Raw genomic sequence first — 13,730 nt, 5'->3', positions numbered from 1 at the left:
CATCAATGAAAACTGAAAACCAGCAAAAGAATGGCATCTGCATTTTATAAAAGCTGTACAACATGGCAACTTTTTGAACTGAGGTTACATGAAGCATATACATTAATGAAGACCTAATGTAAGGGACTATAATTTCTACTTGTTTCTCTGGAAACAATGATGCACATTATAAAACAACAACTTCTTAAAAAATTCAAATTATTATAAAAATGAATGTAAAATAATATGCAAAATTGAAGTCAGCACAGTGATACTTTTAGAGCCCTCAGTGACTGAAAGCTGAGAATGTCAGGCTAAGAGCCACTGTGTCTTTACGATAAATCATTTGAGTTCGCTTTATACACATCTGCAAGAAAATTGTGCACACTTGTATTTTAATATTTGAAAGCTGAATGCACTTGTATTTTTTTCAAAGAGTTGCAAACAGTCAAGAGTATTGTATTTGTTATTTTTATGTCTCAAGTGTGTTTTTCTGAGAGATATAGTAAATTGTGGAAAATGAGAAAATTACAGTTAAAAACGTTTTACGGGAATTAATATTTAATTAGTACACAACTGCTAATATTGTCAATTTTAACATATTCTTTGCATAATAGTTATACTGTATTAACAGTATTCGTGTATTGTGTTTTCTTGCATGTGTTCCCTTTTTTCCTTGCAGTGAAATAAACTGATCAGATTTGTACACCAGTGGTGTTCCTATTTATAACTCCTTAAGTGCCAAATAAAATTTAAAGTTATCCAACTCAACAGATAAAAGAGGTTTTGTTCCCTTCACAGTGTCTTATGTTAACATAGCTAGAACTGTTCTGTGGGAGTCATTAGAATGATAATTCATACAAGTGAAAAATTAAAATGGCACACACATGCAAACAAAGTGGCTGTGGTGCACAGACTCTGTAGTTGCTTGAAAATTTCTGCTGAGGTTGTAGATGCTGTTCCCTCCCAGTGAATAATGCATATGCATCAACTTTTTTGAAAAGATCTATCATTCATTGCCAAAGATCCAAATCCTCTGTGACACAAAATATTTTAATCCATATAATGCAACCAGAAAATAATTGTTTCTTTTCAAATCACTTTTAACACTATCGAACATGTGTCTGATTTCAGCTCAGGGGCACACTAAATGAATTAGCTATTATAACTAATGAAGGTTAGATATTTAAATTCCATCGTGATGAGACCAGCAATGTATATAATGTTTTATTCTTTTTAATACCTCAAGGAAATCATATAAGGACTATCTGGAAGGTTGGGCAACAAGTCCCCCACACTTAGAGTCAGTTACATATCAAGAATTGTTTTTACAAATAGAAATGTTTGTAAGTCTATAATATAAAAGGGATGGGGGGAAAGAGGTAGCCATTTTATTTACTTCTGTGAAGAAAATTTCCTGAGGCTGTGTGTAACTTGTTATCTGTGAGTGATTGGGAGTTTAGCACACACAAAGCAGACCGTGTATTGTATCTTTCCCTTTGTGTGTCCTCAGTATTTTACCAAGAGCTACAACCGCTGTTCTCTCAATTGTGCAAAAGACAGCATTGAACTTTTGTCTTACAAACTTAATGGAAGATGTTGTCCAGTCATTGGGCAACTGTGACCTTGTATATTAAGGTTATTTTGAAATTTGAGTCAAAGAATCATAGAAATGTACAGCACGGAACCTGGTCCAACTCTGACCAGGTATCCTAACCTAATCTAATTCCATTTGCCTGCACTTGGTCCATACCCTTCTTATTCATATACCCATCCAGATGCCTTTTAAATGTTGTCATTGTACCAGCCTCCACCACTTCCTCTGGCAGCTCATTCCATACACGCATCACCCTGTGTGTGAAAAAGTTGCCGCTTAGGCCCCTTTTAAATTTTTTTCCCTCCCACCCTAAACCGATGTCCTCTAGTTCTGGACTCTCCCACTCCAGGGAGAAGGCCTTGTCTATTTACCCTATCCATGCCTCTCATTTTTAAAATCTCTATAAAGTCACCCCTCAGCCTCCGACGCTCCAGGGAAAATAGCCCCAGCCTATTCAGCCCTTCTAGTGTTCACTGCGGAGAAAGACATGGAAGATATAGAATGTGGGGATATAGATGGTGACATCTGGAAAAATGTCCATATTACAGAGGATGAGCTATGGAATTCTTAAAATACATAAAGGTGCAATTATTTTAAATTAATTAACATCGATACCTTTTTAGAGGCCTGCTTGCATTTCATTGATAAATATAAAACTGTGGTATTAGATGAAAGTGAGAAAGGTGCCAGTGGACGATGCATGTTCACATCTTCTTTACAGAATTTTGTTCAAGCATGTTGACCATTGTGAAAGAGGAAGTTACATAGGAGAGTGACATTGACATTTTGTGCAGAATTATCATAGTTTTAATAACTCCTGTACATTTCACATTATGTATGTATGAACCGGAACATTAAGAAGTGGCTGGTGTTTGATAAACTTCGATATTTCATTCAGGGAAAACAATTGGCTAGATTAATTGAAAAGTAAACAGTTACAGAATGTGAAAGGAAGGGCCATATCAAAATAGATATTAAAATGTTCTCATCCTAATTCTCAGTTTGCTGATTTTTAAAATTTCGTAGTATATTTATTGTCATTTTTTAAAATTAACTTTTTAATGAATGACTTAATGGTTAAATAAATCACATCATGACAAACTGCAAAATCCTCAGAGTGTGGATTTTTATTTACATTATGTCTCACAAAACTTGTTGAGATATCCTGATCTATTATTTTATTATAGCTGTTTAGATGTCGGCTCTGTAATGAGTCAATTTCCTTTCTATTTCTGCAGAGTATATTGTACGTTGCTGTGAAAAATAAATATGTAGCTCTAGGATTTTTGCTGTGTTGAAACTAATTATAACTAATTATAACAGTCAAACTAGTCTGACATGACTTTTTTCTGGTTTTTCATTCCTTCTCACAGGCTAAAAATAGACATTTAAAGTGTACTTTACAGCTATTGACTTTAATCTCAGGTTGAAGTTCAACATCTAAACTTTCACTGGTAATTTTCAAATATTTCATTCTGAACACATCATTCATATTTTTTCTGTTCCACTCAGATATCTTACCAATTTTCCAAATCTTCAGCCATGTTCCGATACATAAAAGCAGTGAAATCTCATCATTTATTATGAAGTAACTATGGAAACTGCAACCTTTTACAAGTCAATGTTGTAAAAATTAAAACATTTAAACAATGACTTTTCTTTCCATTAAATGTTTTGAACGCATCTTTGAATCGTGTAACATGCACTGTCATTCTCTTAAACGAATCCATGTTGGTTTCATTGCGTTGACTGTACCAAGACTCAAAAACAGAATTTTGTAGGTCATTGCACCTTGTTTTGATATTTCATTAGGATTTAATTTCAAATATTCTCTTGCAATAGATGCAGGGTGAAAGGCAAGGCAAGAAATCAATGGTCTTTGGGAGAAGTGGTTGATTGGTCATTTTTCATTTTGACTTAGAATTATAATCAGAATAATTAAATCATATTTGTTTGAAAGATTCATGAATTGTGAATTACTATATTCTTGTGAATTAACATATTACTACAAAATAATTATATTCACTTAAAAGACTTACATTTCAAACTCCACCAAATATCAAATTCAGAATTTTAATCTGGATAAATTCTAACAGATTTAATTGAAACCAAAGCCATTTCATACCTATATAATCACCTATCATTTTGCTCCTTTGTCAGCAACCTCTATCCATAGTTCTTTTCGAAAACTGATACTAAGTAGAGAGGAAATTGCAGGATCAGATTGAGTAACGGAAATCTCAAATTCATCAAATGTGTCAGAATGTTATTCTCAGGATATGACTATACTTTTAAAACTATAAGTGTTTAAAAATAGCTGATCAATGAAGAACGGTTGATGTTTTAAGAGTTTAACTTATCAGATTTCAAGGATTAATTTGGAGATCCATTATTGTCAAAACCAAAAATAAGATTGTTCTTAAAATATTTTCTTCTGTACTTCCCTTCATTATAATTCAACATTTCTGGATGATTTATACTTAAGAATCAATACAACAAAGTAATGTTCTGCAACTGCTATCAGTATAGCTATGTCAAAAATGTATGTGTCTGAGCAATGTGTCTTAATGCATTGAAACATTTTATTTTAAATGCAACAATTTAAAGAGATAAGAAATTTCGACTAGTTATAGTGTTTATTAGGATTTCTTACTATATTTTGGAAAGTACTTTTTAAGGATATTTTGGAATGGCAACACAGCAGAATACTTCATTGATTCTTCTAAAAATATCTGTATTTTAATCACTGCCAAACTGACTGTGTTATGTAATATTTTCATTAAAGATGTATTGAAATAAATTCTGTTCCATTTTTGTATTTGCTTGGAATAGTATATAAAGTATCGCTATAAAGAACACTGGGCTGAAACATTTTCCTTTAGCTAAGTGTGAGTTGTGTTGAGATTTTTTGGAGAGATTCTCACTGCAAGGTCCAGTGAGATTTCTTGCCTTATCTTAACAAACAAACCTCAAAAGAACAAACTACCTACCCTACCCTATGGCATCCCTATGTTGATATTATTCCTATCTTTTCACTGTTCCCACCAGATATCTACCAAGAGATAGGCATCCCTTGTGCCTGTGACATCTTTAATGCCCCTTTGTGTAGCTGGTTAAGCACTGTCAGCACAGAGCTGTCCTGCACAGTTCCTGACATTTGCCCTGGAAATGGCTGATGGGGAAGTTGGCATGCACAGCTGTGGGCTGTATTCTGGAGGTCCTGCTGGAGACTGTGGTGCATGGCTGGGATGAGCTCTCGCCCCCAGGACCAGCACTGGAAGAAGAAGATCAATGATCTCCTCTCTCTATCAGCAGATATCTTCTGTCAAGTACCTCATATTTACTCTCTTTCTGTTCCTGCACCCATCTCCTACCAAGGCTCATACTCCATACCACACAATATTGCCTACATTTTCCCCATTTGTTCTCACTTAGCCCAACACTAGACATCAACTTGGTTTTCCCTAAGCACCACCTACTTGCTCAGAATAAACCCCTATCTGCCCCAAAACTAACAGCTTTGTTATGCACTTTCATCTCGCATTATCCTTTTATATTATTCACTTGTGGGACATTGCAGGCTGGCCAGCATTTATTGCTCATCCCTAGTTGCCTTTGGGAAGGTGGTGGTGAGCTGCTTTCTTGAACATTGCAATCCAGTACCTGACTATCTCTTATTCCAGTGAGTAAGCAACTCCCCGCAGGGCAGAAATAAAGCTGGATGGTGGACTCCCAATATTCAGCTCCTCATCCATTACATGGACAGCATCCTGACTCAGCACCCTGAGAAGCCGGTTGACTATGTTCAATGCTCTGGACTAGTATTGGAGGCTGCCCTTGACTTGCTGTGCTAGGACCCCCAGACTGTAGGCTTTCTTCCTAAATGTGACTGAAGTCTGCTATAACTACAAGCAGCTTCCTGGCTTTGTGTCTGCAGTTCACATCAAGGCAAGTCAGAATTAATATGACCCAGGTATCTCTGCCTGAGGCAAACATGTGTAAAAGAGGCAACGCAAGGCAGGGATGCTGTGAACATCCAGATAGATTTAGATTGGTTGCTATGACAACAAGCAAAAAGCATTGAGACGCAGCCAGATCTAGTCCATGAGCTGGGTGCATGTCTCTCAGTGCACAGTGTCCTTCCTGCAGCACTACAATGATTGCTGCTGGAGCAACCGGTGGTGCAGCATTGAAGAGCAGAGACATCAGGGAAGTGAATTGGAGAAGTATCATAATGAATCTTAGAGGTTGGCACATATTGGATGCCAATGTCTGTGGATGTAAGGTGCATGTGACCTGTGCCCATGGAGTGTGTCCTAAGATGTTTGAGCCTGGTGTTCAACATGGAGGCTCCATGTTGTCCATTGCTTGTCCGTCATTTTTGGGAAGATTGAAAGCTGAATATTAATGAGGCAGGTTGTGCTGGTAATAAGATGCTTAACAAGCTATAATCTACATTAATTGGTGAATCACTGCTGCCTAGTGGGAAACTCACCATGTCACTTGTGAAAAGCATAAAAGATGTAACATATTGTTCCCTGTGGCAAGATAACCCTTGCCCAGATAACTCACCTGATTCTGCCACAAATCTTACCATAGCTCATATCATTCAGGCCACTATAAGATTCTGCCCACGTTTACAATACTAAAATATTATGCAAAGGTACTAATGGAGTTCAATTTCTTCACACATTATACCAGTTCATTTTAAATATGTAGATATATACATAATACCACTTAATCATTTTAAACCTGAGTGCTAACTCTCACATTCAAATATTGCATGAAAAAGGACAAGTTTTTGGCTTCATTTTCCTTTTCCTCATGTTGTCACAAAATATTCACAATTGACTCTAACCCGTACCAATGTAGCCACTTTTATTGCCATGTTTCAGAATATTAATAAAATGCGAATGTATATTTCTTCGACAAATATACTGTAAGCAACCCAAAGAGAGAATCACTATATCAGTGCACTTTGTCACCAATAGCAACATGCAATGAAGTTTAGCTGAAAAGAATTTACTGGGCTGGAATCCTATAGAGGTGCTATGTAATGACACTGAAGGCTTCTTAACTGTGTGTTCTTTGTGGGAACTCTCTGTATGGGTCTCTGCTACTTTGATGTACACTTTGCTCACTTTGGTGCCTGTTGCAAGATGATAAACTGTCACTTCCATATTTTAGGTGTAAATCTGAGTTCAGAGACCAGACATATGACAAATTTGCAACATTTGTAGCAATTAAAAGTTCCATTTGGAATGAAATTAAGTACTTTATTAAGCATATTGCAGATGCATCATGATCAGCTGCTTTGCAACTTACTTAGTCCCCACTGGTTTTATACTTCATCAACTCTTAAGCTCATAATCAGCAGATGTGATGTGGGAGAATTCTGTCCTGAGGGTCCTTCCTGACACTACTGGGCTCTGAGTTGAAAGACATTAGATTGTGCAATGGTCACTCCTTTTGCCAACATCCTGGTCAACTGCCCATTCTGCAGTCAGAACCACATGGTCAAACAATGCCTGATGTTGCTGTCCTTTTTATGCTATAGGAAGGATTTACTGTTCCTTTCGTTACTCAATGCACTGACCAGAAATCCTGTTGCTGGGTCAATCATTAAGTGTCATGAGAGTACAGGTTCAGGATGTGGACTATCACCAGAAGTAGTCTCTTTCTTTGCTTGACAATATTTAGAGCTCCAGTATATATATGGGAGAATATGGAGTGAGAACATGAGGTTTCTAATGATACACCAAAAACCCTCTGCAACTTTGAAAGGCCACAGCCAATTCCTAGCATTATTAGATCATTCCTCTAGAATACAAGGGTACATGTCCAGGAATGATTTCAGTTTAATAGACTAACTGAACATGTTAATATCATGCTGCCAAGACAAAAATTCTCTGAAAATGATTCGTGACATATAGTGTAAATTAAGGTCACCCTTCACCATTCCATCCATAGCAGTGATACTATGTTCATGGACGTATATCACCTGTACAGCACATTTCATCATCGGTTTTATGCTCCAGGAATTGCTTGACATCATTTTTTGTCTAGATTAGAGTGGTGCTGGAAAAGCGCAGCAGGTCAGGCAGCATTCGAGAAGCAGGAAAATTGTTTCAGGCAAAAGATTTTCCTGCTCCTCGGATGCTGCCTGACCTACTGTGTTTTTCCAGCACCACTCTAATCTTGACTCTGATCTCCAGCATCTTCAGTACTCACTTTCATCCTTTTTTGTCCATTCAAGCTTATCAGCATAATCATCTATTCTGTTCTCACTTGGATTTACCTGGTGTCACTACATGAAAGGGACTTACCACAGTTATTGCTGGTGTTAACTAGTTGCACATTCTTTCAGGATAAAGATGTTTCTCCTGAATTCATTACTCTGTTTTTTAGAAACTATTTCATTTTTATCATTCTTATTTTGGTTCAGAATGTGTATCATCTTTGCCTGCCTGCCCTTATTCAATGCAAGGATGCAGAGAATGAACAAGTGGATGTATTTTCAGTACACCTACCTATTGGAACTCTTTCATTACCTTAAACAGATCTTTCAGGTCATCCCTCAGCCTTTGTTTTCTTCAGAGGGATAAAAAACACAGCAAGTTCAAGCTTTCCCAATGGCTGTAACATATAAGACTTTTTAAAAAGCTTTTCTGCAACATGTATCTTATGTGCTAGAATCACTGAATAGTACAACACCAATATCATAGGCTTCCATTCTTAGGTTCAGTTTTCCAGAATGTACCAACATTGTGAAATAGTCTTCTCTAAACAAATGATGGTGGGGATGATAAACATTTTCCAATGGCTTTGTGAAGGGAAAATCATGGGAAGGTTGTTTTTAAAAAACACAAAAGTACTGAAAGGAATCATTCATATCACTTGCTTTTTATTTTCAATCTTTGATGATCACAACGTGGGATAAGACAGCAGAGAATCACCCATTTCACCTTCTTCATACAGGCAATGTTTTTGAAAGTTATAACTAATGGCATAATTATAAATCTGTTTACCTCAAGAATAACAGAATTCTAAGGCTAAATTTACTTGCCTCATTTTGAATCATCATCCTCTATCAGTCAACTAACCGGAGAAACCAGAAGTCACAACACCATGGCATCACTCACAAACTGTCTTTTGTTTCATTCCTGTCCAAAATCACTGAGAAAACAGTGATCCTGTCCTCTGTGTTAGAATGTGAACAGTTTCTGTACTACATAATGCTATCTTCACCCATCACTTTTGATATTCCTGGTCTGAGGCTGCAATATTACAACATTACACAGTGCTTAACATCTAATGTATTGTGAAGAGAGAAACTAATATTTAAAACATAGACTTCAATGGATTGGTGATCAGTATCTTGGTGATCTCCATCCAAAATGTGAGCGGTCTTGTTTGATTGAGATTCTGAGTCCCTGCTGCAGGAACATTGAAGATCTTAATTCCATAAGTTCAACTTTTGGAAACAGTCATTGGTTTTCTTTCACTTGCAAAGATCACTCGGTGAACTGCTGCACTGATGCTTCACAATCCTGCAAGCGAACAGAGAAAACTGAACATTAATATTAAAGAAAACAACCCAAGCTTCTCCAGGCTCTTTTCATAGCGAAAATGCTCCAGTGCAAGCAACATCCTGGTAAATCTCCTCTGTACTCTCTCCATTGGCAATCACATCTTTCCTACAGTGCAGTGACCAGAACTGTGGTATATCCAAAGTTTTGTACAGCTCCAACATAACCTCCCTGTTCTTATAATCTATGCTACGATTGACAAAGTTATAAACATCATTATATTCTTTATCACAAAGGTTGTTTACCCTTATCATTCCTAGCTTAACAATCAGATCCAACAAATTTATTGAGTACTCAATTCCCAACAAACAAACTTCTGAATCAGTGAGCATGGAAGTAATGATGAACTTTTTTAGGAGACTTGTTCAGCATCAGGTGGAGTATTACATCCAGTTCTGGGCATCTATGACTCTCACTTTAACAAGGATCTGAAGGCTTTGGAAAGGGCTCAGAAAAGAATAGTTTCAGGGATGAGGAACTTTGGTTATGAAGATGGATGGGACTGTTTGGCTTGAACAACAGAAGGCTGAAGGGAGGTTTGATTGATGCATTCAAAATCATGAGGTGTCAGGTTAGAGCAGGTAGCGAGAAGCTGCTCTCACAAAGTAACAGGAGGCAGATTTAAAGTAATTGCTAAAAGAAGCAGAGACAAATGGGAAAACCTTTTAGCAGTGAGTGGTTAAGGTTTGGAATGCACTACCTTACAGTACGTTTGAGGCAGATTCAACTGAGGCATTCAAATGGGAATTGGCCTTTTTGGCTGAAAAAGAAGAACTTGCCAGATTACGTGGACAGGAAAGGTTATTACAAAAAAAAACTGCTCAACCGCCTTCTCCCAATGCCTGAACAGCAGAGTCACAGTATGGATTTTTTCCATCAAGAGGCAAGACAAATTCAAGGGAAATACAGAGAGCAGCAGCAACCTCTAGATGTGGCTTTCCTCAACTTCATAAAGGCATTCATTTCTGTTCAACATGAAGGATCGTGGAGAGTTGCCTGCAGAAATTCATCACCATTCTCTACCTGGTGCACAAGACTCAATACATGTGTAAACTGTAAGTAAGCAAAGCTATGTTATCACACCAGTGGTCTTCTCCATCTTAAGTGCAACACTCTGCCCCATATCCATAGGGCTTTCTGCTGGAGCAAAGTCCCTCTAAAAGACAGGCAGGAAACAGTTCAACCCAACGTCACCTCTTGTTTAGAGCCAACATCACCACAGCCTCAGTCATTGAGCTGCAGGACACAGATGATATTTGCATGTATTGACTGAGTTCAAAACTAGTTAATGCATTCACAGAAGCATGTCGCTCAGACGGTGATGGTTTGGTTTGTGTGACAAGTATGCTGCTATCATTAGCTAATTAGTTTTTTTGTGAAATCATTCTTATATTTGTAAGGGATTTTATTTTGAATGTATTCCAGTTTTGTTAATAACAGAGATAAAGTGTGTATTATATAAAGATGTCTTTAGCCTAGATTTTCTGATATGGATGTAGTTTAGTCCCAAATAGCATGAGAGAGCATTTCCACTTACATCAGTGGTAAAAATAACCAATATGTTGTCTTTCTGGATAGCTCATTGACCACTTTGGGTTATTACTTAGAATTTATCAACTTTCCAAGGTTCGCTTCTAATTATAACTATAAACATCTCCATTACAATTTGGATGAGTGCAGGGAACAAACTAATCACTGAAGATGAAAATTGTGAATAAAATCTAAATGAAATGGCACAATATGGTGACAAAAAAATCTGCACATCTTTAGAAAGGATCAGAAGACATGTCAACTCACTAGCAATCTTTTCCAAGGCTAACCATGTAAGCTAATAAGAATTGGAAAACAAAACTAAAAGGAAAGGAAAATTAAAGTGTGTGTGTGATTATGCAAGAAATAGAGTTACCCAATAGCCAAACCACTTAATTGCTGGGGTGGAGATAGTTCTAATGATTAATAGGAGTAGATACGCCAGTTCTGCCCTGCATCATCTTTAGCAGCAGATGGTGCGACTCTGTACTATCCTAACATTACCAAAGCCCTATACATAAGTAGATCTTGCAGGATATATATAGATGCTATACACTCTCAGGCAACTGTCTGTGTGGAGTTTGCACATTCTCCCCGTGTCTGCATGGGTTTCCTCCATATGCTCCGGTTTCCTCCCACAGTCCAAAAATGTGCAGGTTAGGTGAATTGGTCATGCTAAATTGCCCAAAGTGTTAGATGAAGGGGTAAATGTAGGGGAATGGGTTGGGTGGTTTGCTCTTTGGAGGGTTGGTGTGGACTTGTTGGGCTGAAGGGCCTGTTTCCACACTGTAAGTAATCTAATCTAATCTAATCTAATTTCTTGCCAAATGAAGATAAATTCTTATCTGTTTGCAGAAACTAGTGAGTAAACGCAGATCCTGAGCATAGTGAGGTCTCAGCAACATTCAGACTTGGCTGAATAAGGGGCAAGCAACATGTGCACCACACAAACTCCAAACAATGAACATCTCCAAGAAAGCATCATTTCTTTGGCGTGCCAGTCCCAGACTCTGTTGCTGACACCAAGCACAGTTTGTGGGGTCAAAGGAAGCTCTCTTTGCCAATCATCAGTAAATGTTTAGACCATTGAGACCACATCTGGGCAAACTGTATCCCACAGTACCCCTGGTCACAATAATGGCTAGGGTACACCAGAGTGGTGTCAGTGTTTATGGACTCTTACTTGTTAGGAAATAGCAGTTCTAAATCCTAAGAGGTTTTTGACCACCAGTTAGGCATATTGAATAACTGACTTCATATATGAGGTGGAGGTGCTGGTGCTGGACCGGGGTGGACAAAGTTAAAAATCACACAACACCAGGTTTTAGTCCAAAGGGTTTACTTGGAAGTACATGTTTTCGGAGGGCTGCTCCTTCATCAGGTAGCTGCTTGACGAAGCAGCACTGCTCCAAAAGCTTGTACTTCCACATAAACCTGTTGGACTATAGCCTGGTGTTGTGTGATTTTTAACTCTGGCTTCATACAGACAGCAGGAGTCCTGCCTATAATGTGTACAACAAACATTCAAAGAAAGAATGCATCCGAGGAAGAGAAAATCAAAGACAGAATGAAGAGAAATTTCAATTGATTCAGGTTTTAAATTTATAAATTCCTCTAGCACAAAATGAATTATAAAAGGACCGTCAATTTGTAAAAATGAAAATCTTATTAATAGTTACTTTGAGGTGAGCATTGTCTGGAGTGTATCTTCCTTTCTGTTACTTTTCACTCCCCCCATTTTTATTTCCCATAGGAATTAATCACAAAGGATATTGGACAGAGTGTGAAACAGGTTTCCGAGGCACTAACAAATGTTTTGCAGCTCTGCCCAAGATTAACGTTATTGCCCATTGAAAACAGCAGTGTTTCCTCAGATTAGAAGAGCAAACCTGAACCAAAACTATGGGTTAGTAAATTGTCGAGTCCATGAAACATGTTTTCATTTAAAAATATTTATCTAGATAAGTTTGCCATCAACACATCAAATGTATACATCACTACAAGATTAAATTTTGTGCACTTGTTAGTTTTAGAATGAATTGTTAATTGTGAATTGCTGTGAGATTTAGTTCCCCCTATTACAGCAGGAAAGCAATATGGTTGGACATACCTGATACTCTGAATGCTGTCAGCTGAATCTCCTAAAAACAAAATTGGTACAATGAAATTTAACCAAAATTACTTGACATATCATACATCCCATAAAATATGTGCATATGAACACCTTCCCTACATTCACCTCACCAGTGATTTTTTCATAATTTTAAAAAGCTGTAACCTTAGTCTTTTTCCAGAGAAAGGAAACAGATCTAAGCTCTTAGTTCCAGTATTGTTCCTGTAAATTGTTATTCACCTTTTTTAAATTTGCTGTATTCTTTTTCTAAGCTGGAGTCTGGAACTATTCACAGTACTCCACATGAGGCCCAACCAAGATTCTATAAAAGGTTAATGTAACTTCTCTACTTCTCAATTTTAACCCCACAAAAAGGAATTCCAGAGAAAGGCTTGGAGTTTGTGTTTGTGTTGTATGGCCTATCTACTTGATTCACCACTTCCAATAAAGTTAAAAATCACATAACACCAGGCTATAGTCCAATAGGTTTATTTGGAAGTACAGGCTTTCCGAGTACTGCTACTTTGTCTGGTAGCTCCCTGATGAAGGAGCAGTGCTCTGAAAGCTTGTACTTCCAAATAAATCTATTGGACTATAGCCTGGTGTTCTGTGATTTTTAATTTTGTCTATCCCAGTGTGCCTCCACATCACTTTTAATAAATCATGTATGTACATCTCCACATCCCACTGTTCCCCGTTCATATTTAACTGCTACTTTCCAGGGATGTCCTTTTCTTCCCATCAAAATAGGCCACCGCACACTAATCCACTTTGTAGTTAATTCTGTTGGAGTCCAATACCATACATAGCTACTGAACCACACACTGCCAACAAACTATAGATTATATTTAAATTCATAATGCTGTTAAGAGTAATGAACTATCCTTAGTATGATCATGTACTGTCAGTACTGACTGCACAA

General features: G+C 37.4%; 1 protein-coding gene across 4 annotated transcripts in view; it reads right to left on the bottom strand.

Moving 5' to 3' along the window:
* Window positions 1-8,478: 8,478 nt before the first annotated feature.
* Window positions 8,479-13,730, bottom strand: part of adgrd2 (adhesion G protein-coupled receptor D2) — a 150,960-nt gene continuing 145,708 nt past the window's right edge. For all 4 annotated transcript variants that reach the window (XM_072566238.1, XM_072566237.1, XM_072566236.1 and 1 more), the window contains exons 25-26: window positions 12,806-12,836; window positions 8,479-9,126 (exon numbers count right to left, since the gene is read on the bottom strand). In XM_072566238.1, the coding sequence (XP_072422339.1) occupies window positions 9,119-9,126; window positions 12,806-12,836 (39 nt within the window). In that variant the 3' untranslated portion in view covers window positions 8,479-9,118. The remainder of the gene's footprint in view (window positions 9,127-12,805; window positions 12,837-13,730) is intronic.

Source organism: Chiloscyllium punctatum, chromosome 49, assembly GCF_047496795.1.
Source record: "Chiloscyllium punctatum isolate Juve2018m chromosome 49, sChiPun1.3, whole genome shotgun sequence".
NCBI classification, from domain to species: Eukaryota; Metazoa; Chordata; class Chondrichthyes; order Orectolobiformes; family Hemiscylliidae; genus Chiloscyllium; species Chiloscyllium punctatum.
The sequence above is the reverse complement of the archived record's forward strand: the minus strand, read 5'-3'. Positions and strand labels throughout refer to the sequence as shown.